The 27,928-nt window shown below is 36.3% G+C and overlaps 1 protein-coding gene across 9 annotated transcripts in view; it reads left to right on the forward strand.

Annotated features, from left to right (window-relative positions):
• The window catches only part of TCF12 (transcription factor 12), a 371,870-nt gene that overhangs the window by 277,817 nt on the left and 66,125 nt on the right, over nucleotides 1–27,928 (forward strand). For all 9 annotated transcript variants that reach the window (XM_077881227.1, XM_077881229.1, XM_077881231.1 and 6 more), the window contains 2 exons: nucleotides 8,250–8,385; nucleotides 12,708–12,760. In XM_077881227.1, the coding sequence (XP_077737353.1) occupies nucleotides 8,250–8,385; nucleotides 12,708–12,760 (189 nt within the window). The remainder of the gene's footprint in view (nucleotides 1–8,249; nucleotides 8,386–12,707; nucleotides 12,761–27,928) is intronic.

Below are 27,928 nucleotides of genomic sequence, written 5' to 3' on the forward strand. Positions count from 1 at the left end.
AGTATCATCAATATTTCACCACATTTGTGCATACATATTCCTTTTCTTTCACTCTGTGTATGAGTTTTATACACAAAAATAAACACACATCTGCTGAATCATTTTCAGAATAAGTTGCCATTTTTCTATTTATTCTTGATCTAGATTGATGCAGTTTTGAATCTGTCACACTTCTCTTTGGATTTAGCCTCTAATTGTCAACCCTCTCTCTCTAGGGACCTGTCCATTCTCTTTCTGATTTCCAACATCCTTTCTTACCATAGCCATTGGGAGTTGTAACTCAGCCAGCTTAGATTCAGGGCAGACAGGGTTTCCTGACTTAGGATAGAGTTTGTGCCCAGGAAACAGTATAAAATGTCATTCACCTCGTTTTCATTCTTTGTGATCCTTACAATATGCTGGTCTATGGGGAAAGAAAAAAATGAAATTGAGTTTTTTATTTTCACTGGGGCCTAAAACTGTGAAACTCACTTGTACTTAACCCTTATTTACTTCTAGTAACCCTTTGAGTGAATTAGTAATATGTCCTTTATACAAAAGGAAAATAATGCACTAATGTTAGAAAATTTGCCCAGGATCATACAGTTGGGATTTGAACTAAGGGTAGCTAATTCCAAAGCCCACGCTGTTTGTAGGACATCAATGTTTTTATAGACATTCTGCTTACTCTTAAGAATATAAGAATGTGGCAATTGCAGTTCTAAGAACAAAAGGAATTGGCTGTGGATAATTCATATCATTTCAATCAACAAAACTCACGTAATGGACTTCAATCCTGGAAGAAAAACAACTTCTTTGTGTCCGAAGATCATGGACAGAAAATCTAAAGCATACTGCAGAATTTTAGAGAACAAAATGTCTCTTACAATTTCGAAATCATCATGAAAGATGAAACAATCCCATGTCATCGCTGTGTCTTAGCAGCGTGCAGTGACTTTTTCAGGGCTATGTTTGAGGTAAACATGAGAGAGAGAGACGGTGTGAGCATCAACATCACCAGTCTGTCCTCCAAAGCGGTGAAGGCATTCCTTGACTATGCCTATACTGGGAAAACACAGATAACAGATGATAATGTGGAATGTTCTTCCAGTTGTCCTCATTCCTTCAAGTCTCCTTCCTAGCCAAAGCTTGAAGTGACTTTTTTTTTTAAAGATTTTATTTATTTATCCATGAGAGACAGAGAGAGAGAGAGAGAAAGAGAGAGAGAGAGGCAGAGACACAGGCAGGGGGGAAACAGGCTCCATGCAGGAAGCCCAACATGGGACTCAATCCTGGGTCCCCAGGATCAGGCCCCGGGCCAAAGGCAGCACTAAACCGCTGAGCCACCTGGGCTGCCCTTGTAGTGACTTCTTAATAAAAAAATATTAACCTTGTATTAAAAAAAAGAATATAAGAATGTATATTCCTATTCACCATTTAGATTATTTTATGCCTCTATTAGTCTTTATTATATTTTACTTCTTTGAAGAAATAATTCACTGGCTACATTTTACTCATCTGAAAGTTTTTTCTGTCTTTATCGTGCATATTATTAGATAGACTTCTTCACCATTCTGCAAACTTAGTCCTTTGTCCCTCCACCAAAACATTATATAAGAGGAGTTAATAAACATTTTCCAAAAGGGGCTAGATAGTAAATATTTAAGCTTTGCTCACCTTACATTCTCCATTGCCAACTACTCACCTCTTACTGTAGCATGAAAACAGTCATAGCCAATACATAAATGAATGAGTGAGACTATGTTCCAATAAAAGTATTTTCAGAAACGGGCCCAGTTAACCCACAGGTCTTGGTTGTTGACTTCTAATGTAAATCATCATCTTATTTGCCCATGAGAATTTATGTGCTGGGGAAATGTTGTAAGGAGCACTGTTAAGAGACCTATGAATGCCCTTCTCCTGTCGGTGTTTGTATATATGTGTAAAATGGTCAGTTTCTTTTGTGCCTTCTACATGAAAATGCACATAATGAAAGAAATACAGCAGATGCCTCAAAGCATTTTCAGCATCCTGAAAATAAGTTTTACACTGAGCAAGGAACATCTTAGTGAAAGACTAGTGATGTTTAGGGAAAAATTTCAAGGTACATGACTCCTGCCCTCAAACATGTTGGTAATAGGTTCCATCTAGCATACTATGAACCATATTCTGATTGCTATTTGAGGTATGTTGAGTGTGCCTAGCATGGGCAAAAAAGAAAGACAAAGCAGGAGTGACAATGGAAATTTCAGTGTCATGTAGAAGACTTGATGATTCCTGGGTCACACTACTCACACAAATAACAAAATCAGGAGATTCCATGCCAATGGTTTGTTATAGAAATAATATATGTGTTACGTATATTTTCTCAATTTTGACATTTCTTCTGGAGACTATTATCTTAAAGGGGACTGCTTCTCCTTTGTGTCTAATAATCACACCTTCATTTTCCAACCTGATGAACTTCATATCTGTTGGAATTTGTGCAGTAAACACTAAATAATTGGTACTGTGTAGTCTTTATATATATATATATATATATATTATATATATATACTCGTGTTTGAAATCATCTTTTCCTCACTTTTCTCCTTTATAAAGGAAGATACCAACTCTGTTCAAAGAATAATTTACCTTTTGATGAGTATGAGTTTTCATGATCATAAGCATTTCTGAAAGATATAATGATCTTTGGTTTAGTACATTGATTACTTTATATGTGCTCCAGCATTGTTGAATAGGCCCTTTTTAAAAAACTGAAATATCAAAAGAAAATGAAAAGATAGTATAGCAAAACATTATATGCAGTAAAAACTGTGATCAGAGGAAAATTTAAAGTTGTAAATGCCTGCATCAGAAAAGATCTCAAATCAGTAGCCTAACTTTGTACCATAAGGACCTAAAAAAAGAAGAGCAGACCAAACTGAAAGCCAACAGAAGGAAGGAAATAATAAAGATTAGAGCAGAAATTTTTAAAAATAGAGAATAGAAAAAAACAATAGAATCAACAAAATCAAAAGTTGGTTCTTTGAAAAGATCAAAAATTGACCTTCAGCTAAATTGACTAAAAAAAAAGGGAGTCCAATCACTAAAATAGAAATGAAAATAGGGAATATAACTTACCAACCTTACAAAGATAAAAAAAATTATAAAGGAATGCTATGAATAATTGAATGCTAACAAATTAGACAACTTAGGTGAAATGGAGAAAGTCCTAGAAACATACACACCCTGAAAACTGACTCAAAAAGAGATAGAAAAATCTAAACAGCTAAAACAAGAGATTGAATCAGTAATAAAAACTCTTCCAAAAAAGAGAAGTCTAGATACAGATAACTTCACTAATGAATTCTACGAGTCATTTAAAGAAGAATTAAACACCATTCCTTCTCCAACATTCATTCTGTGAGGCCAGCATTACCCTGAATACAAACCAGACCCCAATATCCCAGGAAAAAGGAAGCTACAGATCTATATCTTTTTTGTATGTATTTTTTTTCTCTTTTTGTATGTTAATGTAAAAATCCTTTACAAAATAGTAGCAAGCTAAATCCGGCAGTTTATAAAAAGGAATATACAGCATAACCAAGTAGGTTTTATCTCAAGAGTACAAGGGTAGTTCAACATACGAGAAGTGATCATTGTAATTTATTTATAGAATAAAAGGAGAAAATCATCTGATCATCTTAATCAGTGCAGAAAAAAAGCATCTGAAAAAATCCAACACCCTTTCATGATAAAAACACAAGTTAGGACAAGGAGGAAACTTCTTCTACTTGATAAAGCTTATTTGTGAAAAACTAATGTCTGATGTCATGCACAATGCTAAAACAATGAAAGCCTTACCCACTAAGATTGAGAATTAAATGGTGCGCATCTGGCTATCTCAGTCAGAACATGTGACTCTTTTTCTCAGAATTGGGACTTTGAGCCCTATGTTGGGCATAGAGATTACTTAAAAAAAAAAAGTGAGAACAAGACAAGGATGTCTACTTTCACCACTTAACATTGAACATTTTACGAGTTTTTCTGTTTGTTTTTTGGTTTTTTTTAAGAGAACATGAGCAGTGGGGGAGGAGCAGAGAGGAAGACTCTTAAGCAGGCTCCATGCCCAGCTTGGAGTATGACATGGGGCATGACCTCACAACTCTGAGATCATGACCTATGCCAAAATTAAGAGTCAGACACTCAACCAACTGAGCCACCCAGGCACCCCAAATATTTTACTATAAGTTCTAACCAGAGCAATTAGGCAAGAAAAAGAAATGAAGGCATCTAAATTGGAACGAAAGAATTAAAACTTTACCTATTTGCAGATGGTGTGATCTTACATATACAGAATCCACAATAAAACTATATGAGCTAATAAATGAATTTACCATAGTTGCAAGTTCAAAATTAATACACAAAAACTAGTTGTATTTCTATACACTAATAATGAACAAACCAAAAATAAGTCACCAACTCCATTTAGCATCCAAAAGAGTAAAATACCTTGGAATATAACTACAAAGTGTAAGACATATAACATATACTAGAAACTATAGAGCGTGCTGAAAGAAATTAAAGAAGACCTAAATAAGTGGGAAAATATTCAGTGTTCTAGGAGTCAGAAAACTTAATATATTTAAGATAGCAAAACTACTGAAAGCAATCTACAGATTCAGTGTAATCCCTATCAAAATTCCAATGGTATCTTCTTACAGAAATGGAAAAGCTGATTCTCAAAGTTATGTATAATTTCAAAGAACCCCACATAGCCAAAACAATATCGAAGAAGAGTAAATAGGAGTACACACTCTTCAATATCAAAACTTTACTACAAAGCTACAGTATAGAACTGGCATAAGGCAGACACATAGGCAAAAGGGATAGAATTGAGAGTCCAGAAATAAACCCAAGTATTCATAAGCAATTGATTTTCAACAAAGGATGCCAAGACCACTGAATAAGAAGATACTATTCTTTTCAACAAATGGTGCTAGCATAACTGGATATCCACATTCAAAAGAATAAAGTTGGACCCTACCTTCTACCATATACAAAAATTAACTCAGTGCATCAATGATATAGGTAAGAGCCAAAACTGTATACTCTTAGAAGATATAAGAGTAAATCTTCATTACCTTGGCTTTGGGAGTAGATTCTTAGATATGACATCAAAAGCACAACAAAAGAAAAATATACGGTAAATTAGACTTCATCAAAATTAAAAATTTGTGTTTATCCAAGAACATTAAGAAGTGAAAAGACAGCCTACAAAATGGGACAGGCAAGTCATATGTCTGATAGTGTCTAGTATTCAAAACATAATGTATTAAAATTCTTACAATATAACAGTAGAAACATAACCCAATTCAAAAATGGTCAAAGTACTTGAATTGATATTTTTCTAAAGAAGATACACCAAAAAGGCCTTCAAGCCCATGAAGAGATACTCCGCATCATTAATCATTAGAGAAATGTGAATCAAAACCACAGTAAGATACTTAACACCCACAAGGATGCCTATAATTTAAAAAAAAAAAATTAAAAGTAACAAGTGTTCATAAGGATATAATTAGAATCCTCATACATTTCTGGTGGGAATGTAAAATGGCACAGCCATTATCGAAAACAGTTTGGAATTTCCTTAAGGGCAGCCCAGGTGGCTCAGCGGTTTAGCGCTGCCTTCAGCCCAGGGTGTGATCCTGGAGACCCAGGATCGAGTCCCACGTCGGGCTCCCTGCATGGAGCCTGCTTCTCCCTCTGCCTGTGTCTCTGCCTCTCTCTCTCTCTCTCTCTCTTTCTCTCTCTCTCTCTCTCTGTGTGTCTCTCATGAATGAATAAATAAAATCTTTTAAAAAATAAAAAATAGATATTAAAAAAAAAACGAAAACAGTTTGGAAGTTCCTTAAAAAGTTAAACATAGGGACCCCTGGGTGGTTCAGCGGTTTAGCACCTGCCTTTGGCCCAGGGCGTGATCCTGGAGTCCTGGGATCAAGTCCCACATTGGGCTCCCTGCATGGAGCCTTCTCCCTCTGCCTGCATCTCTGCCTCTCTCTCTCTCTCTCTCTCTCTCTCTCTCTCTCTCTCTCTCTGTGTGTGTGTGTGTGTGTGTCTCTCATGAATAAATAAAATCTTAAAAAAAAAAAAGTTAAACATAGAATCACCACATGACCCAGCAATTCTCCTAAGTATTCCTCAAAAGAATTCAAAACAAATACTCAAATACCCATACACAAATGTTCATAGCAACACTATTCACAAGAGTCCAAATCTAGAAACAACCAAAATGTCCCATCAATGAATGAATGAATGGATATACAAGCTGTAGTATATCTATGCAATGGAATATTACTCAGCCCTAACAAGGAATGAAGTAGTGATACAAACTACAGCATGGATGTATTTCAGAAAACATACGAAGTGAAAGGTCATTACATACGGTTCCAAATTATATAAAATATTCAGAGTAGGTAAATTCATAGAGATAGCAGATTCATTGTTGTAAAGACTAGAGGAGGGAAAGAATGGAAGTTAACTGTTTAATGGGTTAGGGTTTCCTTTGGAGGTGATGAAAATGTTCTATTAACTACATGATGATGGTCACATAACATTGTGAATGTACCAGATGTCACTGATTGGAAACTTTGAAATGGTTAATTGTATGTTTTGTGAATTCTAGCTCATTTTTTTTTAAGCTGAAACAACCAAAATTACTTAAAATCATTAAGTAGTGTGATAAACTGAGAGTTTTTCTTGATTATTAGAATGGAGGCAGGAAGTGGGCGACTGTGACTGGTGTTACAAAGTTCTACTGACTCATTCAGACCACAGCTGAGGTTTTTTCTCAGTACCTCTGTGATAATCAGTAGCTAAAAGGACAGCTACTCAGAGTATGGTGATGGCAGGCATTAAATATGGAATAGGAGGATAGTCTATGTATCAGAGGAATCACAGGTCTTTTCACCTGAGAGCATCCTTTCAACTCTCCAGCACCCTTTGCAGTTGAGGTCTTTTTCCCTCAGCTGACAGAAAACTTAAAACCAAAATCTGCCAAAATGACTTCATTAGCTTTATCTTAGGGTCACTGGTTTAGTAGGTCAGGGCTGCTGAATCTCTGGATCTCAGTGAAGCACTTGACAAAGTCTTATGTTATTGTAGCATACCATAGAGATCTCCTCAGCCTTGTCATCCTAATGTCTTTGGGGTTTTTTAATACCATTTTTTATGCCCCAATACTAGAAAAGCTAGCAAATGCATTGGTTGACAGACTCAGAATCTTAAAAAAGCAGAAATGAATGATTATAATGGATAAAATATAACAAGATGAATTTTATCAGGTAAATATTAACTGTTGTACTTGGGACCAAAAAAACACAAGGAAACTGTTGGAGGGCCAGGACTTAATAGCAACATATGCAGTAAAAAGTAACAGCATGTAATCACTCCTAACCTCTTAATATGAGCTAGCACAAATGGGTTATTTAAGTGCAGTGTTGAAAATGACTCTGCACTAATCAGGCCACATCTGGGGCATTGTCATCCATTCTATTTTACAAGACACTTTGACAAACTGATAATAAATCCAGAGGTTTTAGAGGTTTTATGTCAGAGATGCTGAGGATTACTTTCAAACCCGTGCCATGAGACACAGTTGAAGAAAACAGGAATGGCTAGTCTTGACAATATTGGCAGTCTTCAAATAAATAAAGCTATCCTTTTTTTTTTTTTTTTTTTAAGATTTTATTTATTTATTCATAGAGAGAGAGAGAGAGGCAGGCTGCATGCAAGGAGCCCGACGCGGGACTCAATCCTGGGTCTCCAGGATCACACCCCGGGCTGCAGGTGGCGCTAAACCGCTGCGCCACCAGGGCTGTCCCAAATAAAGCTATCCTAAAAGAAAAAAGAAAAGGAAAAAAGAACAGAATTGACTGCCTTGTATGGTCATGAAAGCATTCAAGCAAAGACTTGGTGGCCGTTTTTCAAAAATATTCTTGATGACTAAAGGGTAAAACCACATAGTAACTAAAGTATCTTTTAACCTTAAGGTTTTATAGATCCGAACAATTACTAGAAAGCAGGCAACATGAAGATAGGAAAAAAGAAAATGTAGGTTTAAACCAATGGTGTAATAGAACTCAAAAAATTATATGAATCTGAATTCAAAACATTATTGAAGGTACTAGCATCTTCTGAATAACTATCTGATTAAGAAGTGATGATATTTTCAGGTTTGGATTAGTATCAGTGGGAAGATAACTTGTTTCTTTGGCTCTGTTTTATAGTCTAGTCTCCTGAGACAAGATTTAGGGCTTGGAAGCCCCGCACAGCTGTCTTCTTCAGGAAAACCTGGAACACCATACTACTCATTCTCTGCCACAAGTTCCAGGAGAAGACCACTCCATGACTCTGCAGCACTTGGTAAGTGTGTTGTACAACAAATCCTATCTTCCAGATTTTTTTTTAACCTCTTAGTCTTCTGGCTGCACTCTTATTTAGTAGAAATTTGGTTTCTTAGGTATGATATTGATATTAGAGCTTATCTGCATAAAAATGTATCAGATATTTGATAAACAATCACTTTAATAGTCTTGTTTGGTCACCATAAGAGGAACTAACTAGTGGAAAATGGGACTAATTTTTCCTATTATAATAAAAATAGCATGTGGTAATATTCACACCTTATTTTTTACTAAGATTGATATAATGCTGAACAGTTTACAATGTGGTTTTATATACTTTCTCATCTTGTTGGTCCAACAGCCCTGCTGGTCAGTAGATGTAATACTAGATTTAACATAAAATGAGGGTCAAGAGGACACATTCTTATAATTAGTAGATGGCTTACCAAAGATAAAATTTAAGATTTTCTGACTCTGTGTCCAGTGTTCTTTGTATATTTGTTCTTCTACGCCCCATTTTTTTTTAAAATTTGAGGTAAAATCAATCATATTAAAATGTGCAATTCAGTGATATTTCATATATTCACGACGCTGTGCAGCCATCATCTCTGTTCTCGTTCCAAAGCATCACCTCAAAAAGAAATTCAGTATCTATTAAGTTTTGAACCCTCATTTTCCTTAGCTTCCTTCTTTTATGCCTTATATATAGCCTCACCAGGCTAGTCTGTTTTGTATTGCTGCTTACAGCAAGCCTCAGGTGTACACACTAGCACCTTATCCAACAATATTTAAATGTGAGAATTTTTGGTGATCCCTAACAAGGAATTCTTTACACAAGAAAATTGAAGTGGTACAGGATGTCTATACCAAGGGTAGGCCGGTTTCTGAAATAAATATAGCCCACTAAAAGAAAGTATGTCATAATTATCTATTCTATTCAAATAGAAATTCTATTCAAAATAGAAAATATTCTATTCAAATATTTGTTGACTGCCTCCAATTTATAGATCTACCTTCTGTCACACCTAGATTTTTGTGAAGTAGCCCTCATCCCTGGGCCTAGAGTATGCTTGAGTATAGAAAAGGGCAATGATGGTCATGTTTGGCATAGAGAGCTCTAACTAAATGTACCCACCTCTCAGCATTATAGGTTATTTAGTATGTGTAATAAAGTAAGCCCAGATGGTTTAGAACAGTATACTGTTTAATATTAAATGATAAATTGTGGGCACCTGGTTGGCTCAGTGGATCAGGGCATGATCCCGGGGTCCTGGGATCCAGTCCCACATCGGGCTCCCCACAGGGAGCTTGCTTCTCCCTCTGCCTATATCTCTGCCTATCTCTGTGTCTCTCATGAATAAATAAACAAAATTTTAAAAAGAAAGAAATGATAAATTGTAAAGCATCTTTTCTCCATCTTCACCTTTATTTCCCACCACATGAGTTAGAGTAGGAACATTCATTTGAGGCTAGATGTATCAGTTCACCCTAGAGAAATATGTTGTTAGTATCTATGTGAGCACATACCATGACATAAGATGCTAATATGGACCAATATACTGTTACTAAAAGTTCAGGGAGAAAATAAACTGTTGATTCACTAGGAATTGGGGTGGGGGTATAAAAACTCAAGTTTTCCAGAAATGAAAACTTCTATTTTCTTCATTTTCATTTTGATTATGGTAGTGATAGATACTGTTATCTCCTCCATGCCAAGTATATATCTTCACAAAAATGTTGTGATGTTGTAATATTAACCTCCTGTTACAGATGAGGAATCAAGACCGAGGAAGCTAAGCAACTTAGCCAAGGCTTGGTACCCAGGCACGCCTACTCATTTCCTATTTGAATACCACTTAGTAGATTATTATTCCATTCTCTCTTTTTTTTTAAGATTTTATTTATTTATTTGGCAGAGAGAGAACACAAGCAAGGGCAGTGGGAGAGGGAGAAAAAGGTTTCCTCCCGACCAGAGAGCCCAACACAGGGCTGGATCCCAGGACCCTGAGATCATGACCTGAACCAAAGGCAGACGCCTAACTGACTGAGCCTCAAGTGCCCCTGTTATTCCATTCTTCATTGTTATTTCTCAGTCAGCCACTCTTCCTTGGCGTTGCAGTTATTCATAAAATCTCAGAGTCGAAAGGACTTTGGAGATTATCTATACCCACCTCAGTATCTTAAGCTGCTTAGATACTTCATGAAATCAGCATTCTACAAAACAGTATCAAGCTATCTATAATATTTTGCCACAGAATTTAATATAAACATAGTAATAATGGCTAGAATTTATTGTCACTCTCTGTCAGGCACTGCCCCGAACATTTTTCATGTATTATCTTTATTTCAATAACTCTAAGAGATATTAACCCCTTTTTACATCTTAGGTAACTGAAGCTCAGAGGTTAAAAGTAACTTGCCCAGGTTCACATAGCTGCTGTTATTTGGAACTGCTGAAATTAGGAGCTGAAATTTGAATCCAGCCAGCTTACTCTCTTAACTATTAGATTTTGCAACCCCTCAAAAGTGAACTATGAATCTCAATTCATGATTTTGAATACAACATGATGTAGGTAATTGTGTAGTGGCAGCCAAATGATGAGATAAAAATATAAAAGTGGTTCAGTCAGTTAAGCAGCTAACTCTTGATTGCAGTACAGGTCATGATCTCAGGGTTGTAAAATTGAACCCTGTGTCATGCTCCTCGCAGGGCATGGAGCCTGCTTACAATTCTCTCTCCTTTTCCCTCTGCCCCTCTCCCCTTCTCTCTAATTAAAAAAAAAGAAAAGAAACATTTCTATTCACATAGGAAGTATAAACTGCCCGAAACTAAATAGCAACATCGTCTGCTAGTAATTAATCCAAAATAGATTGATGAGCTCCAAACTGATAGGAGCAGTTCTCCTGGTCTAATAGAGTGTGGCTTTTATTCAAAAGATACTATATTTATTAGTTGTGAAGAGTTGGGTTCTAAAAAAGCCTCACAAAAATTTTCTTCTAAGTTTTTTAAGTATAGAGTGTGCCAGATGTTGTTTATCTTTGGCACTTTTGTTTTAAGGAAGTATAGGCTGCCTCTTGGCGTAGAGACTTAGATGGTAATGAATGCTTTTTGCCCTTTTTATTGTATAAAATTTTTCCACATGCTACTTATAAAGTTGCTCTTTTAGCTTTGCAGCCTCCTAGAATATAAATTATAAGATGCCCAGCCCTAATTAAAAAATGAATTTCATTCTTTATTAAACAGCTATGTCTTACAATGGCATATAATTTATGACCTAGGAAAATATCATGCTTGTTTAAGTCTCATTTTTGCAGTTTGTAAAATAGTATACTTTACATCAGCCTTCTTAAAAGTGGACTCCTCTGAAAAATCCTGAATTTGATCCATTATTTGTGTAAGATTGGAATGCTGCACTTTGCCACCTTTTTTTTTTGTATAGTAAATAAGATGGACAAGTTTTAAATTTTAAGTTTTACAGATAAGAAAATTAAAGTAACAAGTAAAGCTGGTAAAGTATGAAAAGACTCATGTTCTCATTTGTATCAATAAATGATATATGTCTTACAAAGAAATAGACTTTCTCTAGTTATTATTTGGAAATACTATAAACATCCACCGATAAATTCCATAATAATTAGTGCTGAATTGGCTGTTTTAACCACACATTGTTAAACAGTAAATGTTCCTACAGAATACAAGGTGACATTGTATATGACAGTGCCTGTATTTAATTGTTTATGTAGAGTTTCTCCAACATGATTATAGCTATAATTTTTCATTTATTAAATTTGATTTCAGATTTTTAACATAGTAAGTTATAGCATAGCATTCATTTTCAGTCTTTTTCAATGTGATTTTTAAACCTAGTTTTTCATGTGATGTGGACACTAAATTTGCATCTCTTGAGCAGTTTTATTATTAGAGTGACCTGTTGCACCAAATGCCCCTCTACAACTGAAAGTGAGAAATGTGATATAAAGTATCACATTTATATGATGTGATGGAGGCTCCTGGTATGGAGCCTCACACCTAATGGGTACTTAAGAAATGTTAATTCCCTTTCTTCACACATGCTTATTGGTTTGTTACTTTATTTTACTTGATTTGCTTTCTTCTTCCTAAACTTACATGTATGTATTTCAGAATATATCACTTCATTAGGAAAACTGTTTTGCCCAGGAACCAATTAGGAAGGATGAAGCCCCCATCCCTATATGCCCTTGCTTATTCCTAAATATTGGAAAACAAGATAGGCTTTAAAAGGAAAAATTCTTTCCTGTTCACTTGAAGTCTGACCTCTTCTAATATAAATGCTGATGAAATATATTTTCCATATGCAGATCCTTTGCAAGCAAAGAAAGTCAGAAAGGTGCCTCCTGGTTTGCCTTCTTCAGTAAGTACCCATTTTTTTGACTTTGTGGTAAACAAACCGATTTCAAGTATTCAGTATTTGCTGGCTATAAGGATATATTTGATTGGTGTCAGCAGGCACACGTACACTTCACATAGTAACTGTTCACTGTTCAGCGGAGTCATTGATTGAGATAAATCTACATTTAATGTTAGGTTTTTAGATATCTCTGCAGTAATTTGTAGCTTACTCATATGCTGTTACTCCATGTCCCTGTCATTTGAATTCCCCTCTTGGGAAGAGGGCTAGGCCGGTAGCTGTCAAAGAAGATCTCCTGTACAGGTCTTTTGATGTTTAATTAGTCATTATGTTGCTGAACAGGAGGACAGACAGAGATTAATAGCTGAGAATCTTAGAAATTTACATTTGTAATAATCCCAGTGGAGCTAAAGACATTAAGATTCGGAGGACATGTTCGGCTCAGCTTGCCTCAGTAGGACTGAAGTTATTAATATGCATAAATCACCGAGTCAGATGTTCATTGTGAAGCCCTTGTGGATTTTAAAGCCTTCATTAAGCCTTTCCTAACTTCAGCCTAGCATCAGGAAAGCTTTCAAGCAACTAGTTTGTTGATCCCCCTTTGCTCAAAAAATGTATCCTTTGAGAATAAAGAGCTTTCATGAAGAAGGTTGGAAAGGTTTGGTGAACAATCATTAATGGCCATGATAATCTAATGCTGTAGGGGTGTTTGTGCTATTAAATATACTTTATTCTTTTAAAGAGTGAAAGTATTTGTAAATGAACCTACATCATAAATCCACCTACATTTTAAAAATCTCTCGGTGTGAAAAGGGAAAAATTTTTTTCCCCTTTCCCTTTGCTTAGAACAAACGGGAAGTGGGGCTTTTGGATTGAGGCCCCATGCCTTGTAGGGTACATCTCTTTGTTGTGTAAATGGATGTTGGGCTTTTATTTGGCAGTACTTAACACATGGGCGCAGGTGCTGCTGGATGAGTCAGAGCTCATCGAAGTATACACTGAATGGAATATCCGGCTTGGCAAGTAGTAATCTAGAAGGAGCAGCATGGGTCTGAGCTTTTTATTTTTTATTAAGTCTGAAGTAGAGATACCATCTTTTTGGTTGTTTGCCTTCCTTCTTTCCTGTGTTCTTCCCCTGCCTTCTCTTCCGTGTGATACATGAAAACTCAAATTTGAAATCCTCTTTGAAACTCAGTTCCAGATGGATCGGAGTTTTATGCAGCCTAGGGCAGCTGTGCTCTGAACCTGCAGCCTACCTGGAAGGTTGGATTGCAGCTGCAGGCATTCTTAAAAGCTTTTGCTTGCATAAGCACTTGGGCCACTAGAGGCTGAATAGCTGCTTGATAAACAAAATGAACACAATGCCTCAAATCATTATTCCCGAAGACAGGAATTTTTTTTCAACAACAGCTAAAAATAGTTGGGCAATTTACATTTTAACAGTTGTGTGCTGTGCAGGGGTAGGTGGTTCAACACTATAACAGATGATTTCTGCTAGATTAACAGAAATCATATTTAAAACTGACAGAACTGCTAAAACATGTAACTGTGCAGTTTTCTTATAATTTATTGCCATAATTCTATGAAAGTAATAAAAATTAAATTGCATATTAATATTTAGCAGGACTACACAGGTGAAAAAAAATCAGATTTGTAAATGAAAAATTCATCTCATTTATTCTTAGCCTGACACTGATTTAAGAAACCATCTATTTTTGGTGTTTTGTAGTTTTTTCATGTTTAAAACAAACAGGCAAAATAGAACAGCCTGGAAAGAGTATACACACTGGAGGTAACCAGTATTCCTTCCAGTCCTAATCATAACAGCATTCACTACTTGGTGGTAGTTCTTTGTACCGTCTCATGTGTTAGGACAAGCCACAGGGAAGTGGAAATGCACTGAATTCTGAACTTTGATTTCTTTGAGAACCATTAGGAAATTTTATAAGCCAAGCCTACTTACATATTGTGTTACTAACTACCTTCCTTGGGATTTATTAGATATTTGTGCAGAACAGAATAGAAGGGACGCCTGGGTGGCTAGTGGTTGAGCATCTGCCTTCGGCTCAGGGAATGATTCCAGGGCCAGGGATCAAGTCCCACATCAGGCTCCCTGCAAGGAGCCTGCTTCTCCCTCCCTCTGTGTCTCTGCCTTTCTCTGTGTGTCTCTCATGAATATATAAATAAAATCTTAAAAAAAAAAAAAAAAAACATAGAATTCATTGTTTTCTATAATATCAGCATCAAACATACACTACTTAGAAACCATGCTGAAAATAGTATTTAAACATATTGAGTGTTTTTAAGGATATATAAAGAATAAATGCATTTTAATTGATTGAAAGTATATTTTAGATTAAATGCTATGTTGATTTTGAAATCTCAAGTTTTTTAAAGGGAATTTTTTTAAAACTTTAAAAATGATACTTTGAGGGACACCTAGGTAGCTCAGCTCAGTGGTTGAGTGTCTACTTCGGCTCAGGATGTAATCCCAGAGTTCTGGGATTGAGTGCAGCATTGGGCTCCCAGCGAGGAGCCTGCTTCTCCCTCTGCCTATGACTCTGCCTCTGACTCTCTGTATTTCTCATGAATAAATTTTTTTAAAGATATTTTGATAAATATTACCAAAATAATAAACTTCTGAGGATACTTATGGTATTTACCTTTTCAGCATCTAAAGCAAATGGGAGGGATGCCTGGGTGGCTCAACAGTTTAGCGTCTGCCTTCAGCCCAGGGCGTGATCCTAGAGACCTGGGATCGAGTCCCGCGTCGGGCTCCCTTCATGGAGCCTGCTTCTCCCTCTGCCTGTGTCTCTGCCTCTCTCTCTCTGTGTCTCTCATGAATAAATAAATAAAATCTTTCATTAAAAAATAATAATAATAAAATAAAGCATATGGGAATTTAAATTTACAGTTTCCTACTGAAATACTTTTACTGAAATTTATGTAATGTATAGACCTTTAAAAATATGAATTGTGAAAATGTATAAAAATGAATATGGACTTGTGTATATTTTATTTCATCATCATTTGAATATCACTTCCCAAACAAAACTAGAAACTTGGCAGTAATATCTCAGATTTCACAGTTTACTGCTTGTCTAAAATATCTTTAATCATCTGTAAAATACATGTTACCTTTACTAAAGAAACAGTAGAAAAGCTAGGGGAATATTGTACTACTCATACTGCTACAAAAACAATAAGCAGGGTTACTTAACACGCAAAGCGTTGATAATATACTTACTTGACCACAGACCCCTGGTTAGAGACCTTTTCTTTTTGTAAGCCATAATATAAATTTAGTTATTGTAAGCACAGACGTCAGCTCCTATATTCCTCTGTGTTACAACTGAATGGTAATTCCTATCTGTGGATGAAGGGCCCAGTAAAGGGTGTGTTGGCATCATTAAAGCAGTATGGTCAGTAAGATTAAGAGAATGATCTGATCATTTAATGATTGATTGTATGACCCTGTACTTGTCAGTTAGCCCTTAGGAAGTTTGAAGTGGAAAGTCTGAAGTTCTTTTCAGATCTAAAAATGCTAAGTACTTACAGTTTTAAAACTGATACCCCCCTCCCCCCCCAAAAAAAAAAAACCCTGATGTGCCTAGTACATTACCAGAAAGCGTAGTTGCATAGCTTTCTTCCTGCTGATAAAGAAAAGTGTCCTTATGCACATTAACGTTTCCACTTACTTTTCTAGGTTAGGTTGGAATATTAGACAAAATAGGCCGGTAGCAACAACATGAGAATGACATTGAAAATTCTAACATAGGGGTGCCTGGGTGGTTCAGTCTGAGTGGTAAGCATCTGCCTTCAGCTCAGGTCTTGATCTCAGGTCCTGGGAGTGAGCCCTGATCTGGCTCTCTACTCATGGGAGAATGGGAGAGCCTGCTTCTCCCTTTCCCGCTCCTCCTACTGGTATTTGCTCGCTCACACACACTCTCTCTCTCTAATAAACAAATAAAATCTTTTAGCAAAAAAAAGAAAGAAAATTCTAACATATACACACACTATCATTACCTTCAGGGAACTTACCATCTAGTATGAGAAACAAGCATTCAGTGAATTAATTGTATTGCAGTGAGGCGAGCAAAAGTGTATACCAAGCACTCTGGAAACAGAAGTAGAACTAACCTTACCTTGGAAGTACTAATGGCCTCGGGAGTTGATATTTGAGCTGTGTCCAGAAAGATGAGTAGCAATTTTTCTGTTAGAGAAGAGGGAGGATGAACTAGACAGGTAGAGGCATAGAAGTGAAAAAATAAACACATGATCAGGACACAGCTTAGAAGTACAGCATTACTGGATCCTATGCCAAGTACAACTTTTGTACTTTTTCTGTAGAAGACTCACTTGCCCGCTCTAGAGGATGATTGGGAAACATATAAAATCAGTCCAGATATGAAAAGGTATAAACTGGGCAGCCCAGCTGGGATGGCTCAGCAGTTTAGCGCTGCCTTTGGCCCAGGGCATGATCCTGGGGACCCGGGATCAAGTCCCGCAACATCGGGCTCCCTGCATGTAACCTGCTTCTCCCTCTGCCTGTGTCTCTGCTTCTCTCTCTCTCTCTCTCTCTCTCTCTCTCATGAATAAATAAAATCTTAAAAAAAAAAGGGGGGGGGGTATAAATTGTCACAACAGTCTACCCTGGATAAAGTCCTAAAGTATCCTGGCTGATTAATAATAGGAGGCATTTGCAATTGTTAAGGCTTATCAGGGAGACTTTAAGAAGGCCTGGTACTTAGACTTTGGGATATTTTCCTCCTTTTTTAGGATTCCTGAGCTTCCTTTCCCCTTCTCCAGCCCCAACTTTAGTCTTTGTTCTTGTATGTACATCGGTTGTTTTTCGTCTGTATCAGATCTGTACTAAGATACAACGTTTAAGGAAAATTTTGAAGCACTGGATGGGAAGTGGGGGTAATTGTAGGTTTTTCCTAGTAATTTTTTTTTGGGGGGAAAAAGCATTTGTACTGTGTTCTGTATACTGTGCATCCTTTACAGCCTTAGTGTCACTCTGTTAGAGGTGCAGGACTTACATGTATGAGGATCCGGGTTAACCATGATCTGTATTATCTTAATCTTTAATCTTTGTAACACCTTCTTTAAGATAACTAATATTCTCTTCTTACAAATGAGGAAATTGAAACTCAGAGATATTACGATAATACAGCCAAGATTACAACCTAATTTAATATCAAAGACTGTTTTCTGGGATCCCTGGGTGGCGCAGCGGTTTAGTGCCTGCCTTTGGCCCAGGACGCAATCCTGGAGACCCGGGATCGAATCCCACGTCAGGCTCCCGGTGCATGGAGCCTGCTTCTCCCTCTGCCTATGTCTCTGCCTCTCTCTCCCTCTCTCTGTGACTATCATAAATAAAAATTAAAAAAAAAATTAAAAAAAAAAAAAAAAAACAAAGACTGTTTTCTGCTTATTTTGTTTATTTTGAATGTTAAAGCATGTTATATATCTTGGTTTACTCATCAAACATCCTGTTTAGTATATTAAATTTAAGCCATAGTTTATTGTGTCAATTATGTTTTTGTTGATCAAATTTATTTTTAATTGGCTTTGTTCTCTTAAGAACCTATCACTATCTGAAGGGATGATGTAGAAAAGCAAAGACTTTCTGTTTCCAGTCCAGCAGATGATGGATTTTATCTGACCTTAGCTGCTTTTGATTTTAAAACCTTTGAGAACTTGCTTTTAAGTTTTCTGAACACCAAGTTTCTATTTGTAAAAAGAGATAATAATGCCTGTCTCAAATGTTAGTGTGCAGATGTCCTGTGCCTAATGTGTGCCTAGCATATAATAGATACTCGATAAAGGTTATCTTTTCTAGTTCCTACCACTGTAACCTGAAATTTAAAGTACTTAAGCATTTCATTTTTACCAAATGTTGCTGAAAAGCAAGCAAAAGTTTGAAAACGTAAGGGAGAGATAAATGTTAGACTGAAAGAAAAAAATTTTTATGTTACTTAGACTTGTATATGTAATATATGTGCTTGACACATGAGTGGTAAATTGTAGCTGTTCTTTAGAAAGCATTCATTTTCAGAAAAGGAGAGAAAATTCCTCGAATCAAATTCTCCCTAGAATACATACTACTTATTTTTGTTTTCTGAATTACCAGGAAATTATCATTTCCTCCCCTGTATTTTAATCATTGGTTAAATAGGATTATGTTCCTCCAAAGCATTTCTCAGATGAAAAGAAGTTTCTTTGTTCTTTATTCTTTATCTCTTAATTTAGTGTATTTTCATAGATTTTTTATATGCTGCAGAAAATGTTGAATTCTGAAATAAGCAAGACACATTCAAAATTTTTTGTTTTTTTCTCCTTTTTTTTTCAAAATTTTTATCACCAGAAAGTAAACACATAGACAAAATCTAGAATGCCTTTTTTAGACTCAAATTCTTCCTCATTTCGTTCTTCTTCAGTAGCACTTGCAGAAATCTTTTAAACATCACATTTTAACATCTTTTTTAATGTGGCATGTATTCATTATGTTTTGAATGTAACTGGCTTGTAGTTCCATACATAGGCTGATGACACAATGTTTCTTAAATGCTATGCTATGCTTTGTCCTTTGTATATATTTTCCCCACAAAAGCTATTACACTTTATCACATAATCTTTGCTTTTTAGTTAAACTCTCAAAGTGTATTTTACCAGGCCAAGCATCAAGAAGAAATTTTTTTAGTTAGCTCTTACCCATGGAACTTGGCTTCTGAGTTGAGTCAAAGCAGCTTAGAATCCACTTTATCTTGCGTTGCTGCAGATAGGCAGAGTTCCGTAGCCTTTCGTTTGGTAATTGGCTATCAAGTTTAGGAAATGATGCCTTTTTTCTCCCAAAATTCTTATGGTATTTTATATTGTTAGGAATGGCTTTTTAAAATTTTTAAAAATTAGTGTGAATTTTGACTTGGAAAACTACCATTCAAAAGATTACTGGCGATCTAAGCCAGTAAGAAAAAGGTAAAGGGTTAGAACTATAGAGAGACTTGTTATCCAGTTTATCCACAAAAATAGCAAGCAAGATGAGCAGCAAGTAGAATACTCTCAAAGGGAGTGTCTTATGCAAGTCACTTGAAAGCTAACAGAGTGATTATAGACAATTAGCTGAGGCCTTCAAGACTAGCAAGAATCCTAGTGCTTCTGGACTAAACAGTAGTTACACACAGCACCAGCTTCAGCTGAACTTTATGAGTGAACCCTCCAGTTCTTGAACATGAGTTGGAATAGGTATTAGCCTAGCTCCTTTGGCAGACAACCATAGAGGGCACAGAGTAACTGTAGGTACCAGAGAGTTTCTTATTTCTGACAGTTAGATAAGCTGTCTCTATTTGAAGGCCACTGTCATATAAAATTTCCAAAGTGGCTAATTCTTTCTCGGACTTTATAGGTCAAACTAGCAGGAAAAATCTTAGTATATAAAGAGAAGGTTCTATAATCCCTTCCAAACTTACATGCAGTTTGGTCATTGAATGGAAGATTTTCTTCATACATTAAGAAATAGCTTCTGTTTATGCTGACAGCATCCACTGTTCTGAACAGTATCAGAATTGTATCAGTATAGATAATAGGCTTTCAATCCATAGTCCTAAAATGTTCATTTTTGTGATGAGGCAGTAATGCCTTTGATCTTATTTTAAGTCAAAATGTAGAAGGATAAGTAACCAGTGAGTGAGACCTGTGTATCCAGATGTGATTGTACAACCACAGTGATATTTGTTTTCTGACCTCTCGTTTTTTAAAAAAGAAAGAATGTCTGATTTTCAGAGCTGGCTTTTAAGGTTTATTGAACTCTTCAGTTGCTGGTATTTCAGAGCTTTAAGACTTCACAAACCAGATGCAGAATAAGACCCAATGTGTGTTTGTGTGTGTAACTTGTATAGTTTTTAAAGGATGTGTGGTAATTGAATTTTGTGAATGCTTTCAGAGTTTAAGCCCACTGTCAGGGTGTTCAGCATCAATAGAATCATGAAAGGGGTTTTTTTTTGTTTTTGTTTTTTTTAGATTTTATTTATTTATTCATGAGAATACACAGAGAGGAGAGAGAGAGAGGCAGAGACACAGGCAGAGGGAGAAGCAGGCTCCATGCAGGGAGCCTGACATGGGACTCGATCCCGGGTCTCCAGGATCACGCCCTGGGCTGTAGGCAGCGCTAAACTGCTGAGCCACCGGGGCTGCCCATGAAAGGGTTTTTGTTGTTATTTTAATCAAATACAATTGAAGATTATTTTTGCAAGTGTAGGAAAGAAGGAATAAATTAAGAATTCCAAATGTGGATCCCTGGGTGGCGCAGCGGTTTAGCGCCTGCCTTTGGCCCAGAGTGTGATCCTGGAGTCCTGGGATCGAGTCCCACATCAGGCTCTCTGCATGGAGCCTGCTTCGCCCTCTGCCTGTGTCTCTGCCTCTCTCTCTCTCTCTGTGTCTCTCATGAATAAATGAATAAAATCTTTAAAAAAAAAAAAAAAAGAATTCCAAATGTTATCAGTGGAGATGTTTGGGGCTCTGGATTTCATTCTAAGTTAGGTAAGGCAGTTACATCCTAAGTAATATGCTGACATGAAATTTGCCATCTCTGATACTCCCTTTGTTTTTTGTTTTTTTTTTTAAAGATTTTATTTATTTATTCATGAGAATACACAGAGAGAAGAGAGAGAGAGAGAGGCAGAGACATAGGTAGACGGAGAAGCAGGCTCCATGCAGGGAGCCCGACATGGGATTCGATCCCGGGTCTCCAGGATCAGGCCCTGGGCTGTAGGTGACGCTAAACCACTGAGCCACCAGGGCTGCCCACTCCCTTTGTTTTAACTAGTAGTGATTTTACTTTGAAAAATCATGTATTGTACTTTTATTGTACCTAATTTCAAGGACTATAATGTATGCTAAATAGATAAATCCAGTTAGACTTTTATGCATTTTAAACACTGTTAGTCCAAAGATAGCTTTTAATTTCTCCCATGTTTTATTTTTTTAATAGATTTTAAACAAATCTTAATGTGTTGACCATTTAAAGTTTTGGTCTTTTATCATCTGTAATTATTTTTATTTTAAGATTTTATTTATTTGAGGGGAGTGTGGAGGAGCAGAAGGAGAAGGACAACCAGCCTCTGTCCTGAGCACAGAGCCCAATGCAAGGCTTGATCTGAGAACCCTGAGATCATGACTTGAGCTGAAATCAAGAGTCCCGACACTTAACCTATTGAGCTACCCAAGAACATCCATCTATAATTATTTTAATACATAACTCAACATATCTATAATATGCCAACATTTTACTGGTGGTGCAAAAATAATTTGGTTCTAGAAATTATGTTTTTGGAAAATTTGCTAAAACCTGCATACCTTTTTGTGAATAGCCTATATTTCTACTCTTCCTCAATGTGCTTGACCAGGAGTCAGCAAATTTTTTGTGTAAAGGGTTATACAGTAGATATGTTTGGCTTTGTGGGCCAGATAATCTCTATAACAACTGTTCAACTCTGCTACTAGAGCATGAAAGAATCCACAGATGATACTTAAATGAATGGACATGGCTGTGTTCCAGTAAAATTTTATTTGTAAAATCAAGTGGTGGGCCACATTTGGCTTACAGCCATAACTTGCCAACCTCTGTGTTAGACTTAACTTAAGCAAGTTATATGTTTAAGCAGCTGCATTCTTACTCCCCACAATGTAGTTCCTGTGAAAAAGACCCAAAGTGAAACAAAATTAAATAAAATTAAATATTTTGGGGGCCTGTTCCCTGTTTTTTTGTGGACTTTTTAGATTCATTACCTGATATTCATTAGTCTCTTCATTTCCTTTAGACTCTAGGGCACTGGGATAGAGTTTAGTGTATTAACAGAAACTTTCCAGGACTATAATTTATCTTACTCTGTGATAGTGGAAAAGCCTCAGTGTTATAAAGTGGGTGGTATGGGGTCATAATTTTTCTAGATTTTTTTCTTCTAGATTTAAATGTCACATTAGGTGATAGTATACCGGAGAATGTATTATATCAAAAGTAAGGCTATGAATATATACATATTAGTAAATGATTATTTGAAACAATTGGGTGTAAAGTACTTAAATAATTTGATTTTTATATAAACAGCCATACTATAATTTTTTACTTAAACTTACATATGTGCATACTCAGTCGTCATCTTTTATCCTGCTCCAACTTTCTCATAGAATGCAAAGCTAAAAAGTTATTCCTAACAGCTTGGGAAGGAATTCCAACCCAAATGTGATTGTGAAACAAATTCTGTTGAAACATGAGCACTCTCTAAACATAAAAGCTTCATTTGAAACTTAAGAGAATCTTGGGATCCCTAGGTGGCGCAGCGGTTTGGCGCCTGCCTTTGGCCTAGGGTGCGATCCTGGAGACTTAGGATCGAATCCCACATCAGGCTCCCAGTGCATGGAGCCTGCTTCTCCCTCTGCCTGTGTCTCTGCCTCTCTCTCTCTCTCTGTGACTATCATAAATAAATAAAAATTAAAAAAAAAAAAAGAGAGAAAAAAAAAATGAAACTTAAGAGAATCTTCCATGACTAGAAAAATCATTTTTTCAATATTAATTTTTGTAAAATTAAGTGAATATTTATGGCTTATTTAGTTCCCTTTTTAGCTTTATGATGGCTAGTATTAATAATAATTAAAAAGTAATAAAGCTCTTTTCTGACTTGTGCTTCATAATTTTTTAAATTATATAATGATATTATTTCTTTTTTACATCACCAAAGATATTTATATATTTTAAAACTCAGCTGAGCCATCCAGGGATCCCCCAAGTAAAATCTTTAATAAAAAAAAAGAAAGAAACTTTTTGACACTAGAGTGGGTTCCATTTAATATATCTCCAGTGAGTGGAATATGAATCCATTTTCTTAAAGTCACTAAATTTATATTAAATGCTTAAAATGAGTGAAGAATTATTTTAGGCTTTATGGATTTAAGTATGAGTAAAGCATGGCCCCTTGTACCCTGTCTTCATGATGCTTATAGTCAAAACATTGACCTTTGGAAAGAAGTATTTTTTTTTTTTTGAAAGAAGTAATTTTGAAATTTTTTTCTATTGAGTAATTGTTGCCCTCTGGGCATATCCAGGAAATGCTTTTTGAATTAAATTAAGAGGGTAAAAATAAATACTGTAAAGCCATTATTTTATGTCATCGATAATAGGGAAGATCATCTGTTAATGACTTCCTGCTCCAAGCTGTATTTTTCAGCTTCCTCCTACTCCAGCTATTCCAAATCATCAAAAATATATTAACTTCTTTTCTTTGTATAAGAAGCTAAATTGGGCAGCCCCGGTGGCCCAGCGGTTTGGTGCCACCTTTGGCCCGGGGTGTAATCCTGGAGACCTGGGATCGAGTCCTGTGTCAGGCTCCCTGCATGGAGCCTGTTTCTCTCCCTCTGCCTGTGTCTCTGCCTCTGTGTGTGTGTGTGTGTCTCTCATGAATAAATAAATAAAATCTTAAAAATAAAAATTAGACCATTTGTCATCACCTGTTGCTGCCATCATTCTCCAAGCGATCTTTATTTCTTTCCTGGATTATGGCAACATCTTCCCTACTAGTCTTCCAGTTTTCCTTCAGTCATTTTTTTTAACACAGGGAAATCCTTTTAAAATCTAAGTCAAATGCTATTCTTTTCAAGATACTCCAGTAGTATTTATTACCACTATTAAACCAAAGTCCTTAAAATGGCTTTCAAGACCCTTCTGATCTGACCCCTACTGCCTCCCAGATACCATATTCCACTAATTTACCCATCTACCCATACCCTTTTACAGCTCTTTAAGATATCAGGCCTGCCATGGGACCTTTGCATGTACTCTTTTCTCTGCCAGAGCACACTTGACTTCGTATCCATGTAGTTGGTCTTCTCACATACTTTTTTCTTTGATCATATATCACTTATCACTGGGGATCTTTCCTGACCATCCTACATAAAATAGCAACATGTCCCCATCACCCCCACTTTTTTAACCTGTATTTTTCTCTGTAACACTTATTATTATTCTCTGATATACTAGAATTTGTTCATCTGTTTCACCCAGGAGAAACCTGATAAGTCAGGGGTTTTCTTTACATTGTTTATTGGTTTATTGGTAGTACCTAGTTGCATAATAGATGTTTGTTGAATAAATGAACAAACCCAAATGATTTTCAGTATAGCCATGGCTCTTCTTTCATCCTGGACCATGCTCAGCTGAGAGTAGTCTCAGAAGGCATAAACAACATACTGGGTAATCTGAAACTAACAGATCCTTCGAGATGAATTAGGTATATTTTATCCATCTATATTATAAGTGTTTAACATGCTTAAACTTGGGGCAGCCCTGGTGGCTCAGTGGTTTTGCACCTGCCTTCAGCCCAGGGCATGATCCTGGAGACCCAGGATCGAGACCCATGTCGGGCTCCCTGCATGGAGCCCACTTCTCCCTCTGCCTGTGTCTCTGCCTCTCTCTCTCTCTCTCTCTCTCTCTCTCTCTCTGTCATGAATAAATAAATAAATAAATCTTTTTCAAAAATGCTTAAACTTTGTAAAAAGTTTTTCAGGGAGGAAAAGAAAAGATCACTGAAATTTTTCCATTTATATAGACTTAGTCTTTCCCTCTGTTAGATATATTAGAGTTAGAAAGATCTGCATTTGGTTTTCCATGTGAGGTCTCAGCATTTGATAGTTGTGTTCTTATATTCAAGAGCTATTTCTTTTTTTAAAAAAATTTATTTATTCATGAGAGACACAGAGAGAGAGGCAGAGACATAGGCAGAGGGAGAAGCAGGTTCCCCGTGGGGAGCCCAATGCAGGACTTGATCCCAGAACCCGGGATTATGCCCTAAGCCAAAGGCAGACACTCAACCACTGAGCCACTCAGGTGTCCCTATTCCAATTATTCCAATTTTAACAGCAATAATAGTTTGAACCTTTTATATATAAATTATTTCAATATGAAATAATGTTAGGGCAAACATGAGTTCTCAAGATCACACACCTATAAAGGTACTATGGTATTGCTACTTGCTTTTCACTCTTTACTTTCCTGTTCTATCTGGCAAACTTTCCAGCCTACGTGTTCGTTATAGAATATACCTTTGTTTATAATCCACATAACAGGGACGCCTGGGTGGCTCAGCAATTGAGCGTCTGCCTTTAGCTCAGGGTATGATCCCGGAATCCCGGGATCGAATCCCACATCGGGCTCTTCGCAGGGAGCCTGCATCTCCCTCTGGCTCTGTTTCTGCCTCTATCTGTGTGTCTCTCATGAATAAATAAAGTCTTTAAAAAAATTTTTTAAAAACCTATAATCTACATAACAATCTTATTTTATTGATCTACTAAGTTCTCCAGCCAAATGGCACAAAGAAGCAAATCACAGGCCCAAAATTCTTTATTACAGAATAGAAGAGCAGGAGCCACAGCCTACTTAATTACGATGGGCTCCCCATTAACTCCTTAACTTTTTGTTGCCTGCTAAAATTATAACAAAGCGATCTTTGTAAAGAGGTGGTCTACATGTTTATTTGAAGGACATGGCCAAAAATCTTTTATTTTCAGATTGATACTATGTCAAACATAAAATATCTGGCATGTAAATCAAATTGTACATTACTGAGAAATCAAAATTGTGGGGCTCCTGGCTGGCTCAGTTGGTGAAGTGTACACTCTTGATCTCAGGGTTGTGAGTTCCAGCCCCATGTTGGGTGTAGAGGTTACTTAAAAATGAAATCTTTAAAAAAAAAAAAAAAACTGATACTGAGCTATTTGAACAATGACAATATTAGATAAGAGTTGTTACCTATTGATAAGATGTTAACCCTTCTCATTTTTTTTTAACATTTTGTTCTAGACATTACATAGCTTTTTAAAAAGATGTTTTATATTTTCTTTTTAAGATTTATTTGTTCTAGAGAAAGAGGGAACACAAGCGGAGTGGGAGAGGGAGAATCTCAAGCAGACTCCATGCCCAGCATGGAGTCCAATGCAGGGCTCAGTCTCACGACCCTAGATTATGACCTGAGCTGAAACCAAGAGTTGGACGTTTAAATGACTGTGCCACCCAGGCACCCCAAAAGATGTTTTAAATGAAAATATTACTAGATAATAGAAATATGTTACTAGCTCTTTATAAAGATACTTCATTTGCTAGTATAAATGCTACTAGAATATAAAGCATTTAGATTCAGCTTGGAACTGAGAAGTTGTGATTAAGTTTTTAGATTCCCTTTTGGATCAACCTTTCATTTCATGTAAGGCTTTTAAGCTCTTAATTATGCCACTCGCAGATACAATTATAAAAATATAATCTAAATTGGTGTGGACAGTGGGTCTCATCTATGGCATTGAGTCACACAGGGTCTTCAAAAATAGTGACACAAGAAGATGTGAAATATTTCAAAAGACACCTAACAAATTGTGTAGTCTAGTGGAATAAAATTATCCATGGTCTCTAAAATACCAAATTTCTTTGACTAGAATGATTTCAGCTCAGCATGGCAAAGTTTCATTTCCCTATTAATCAGAAGTTCTGAATGAAAGTTATATGGCTTTTTTTTTTAACAGGGGAAAAGTATTTGTTATAATTTAATAAAAATTTGAGAGACAAATCTTTCAAAAGAGGAATTCCTTGTTTGGGGGGGGAGTGGATAATAAAAGGTTTTGTTGGTGGTGAAATGACTAGGAAATCTTTGGCCTAATTTAATGCCTGCACTTTGCAGAAATGGAAACTTGGACTCAGGGAAATGCAATGTCCTACCCTAAGCTCGTATACCTTCTAAGAGAGCTAAAACCTGGATCCCTGTCTCTGGACTCCTAGTCCAGTGCTCTTTTTCATTATATGGTGTGACTCCACAGTGTTTGGAACCTGAGCAGCCTATCTCACATTACAGAGTACTAATGAGTCCTAGGGAGAATATTTCTGCCATATTATATGCATTTGTGATATAGTGTTGACCTTAATAATAAACATTATTTTGCCACAAAAATGAGTTTATTTGGGAATAACAGAGAATTGCAATTCAGGACAAACAAGCTATGGCAAAACCAATAGGCAAGTCAAACAAAGGAGAGGAATATTATTTTAGGGAGAAAAAGAAAGTTTGGAAGGTTGTTTTGAAGCAAAACCCCTTAGAGAAAACCAAGAGTTCAAGGTGAAAATGTTTCTCATTG

This window comes from Canis aureus, chromosome 32, assembly GCF_053574225.1.
Source record: "Canis aureus isolate CA01 chromosome 32, VMU_Caureus_v.1.0, whole genome shotgun sequence".
NCBI lineage: Eukaryota > Metazoa > Chordata > Mammalia > Carnivora > Canidae > Canis > Canis aureus.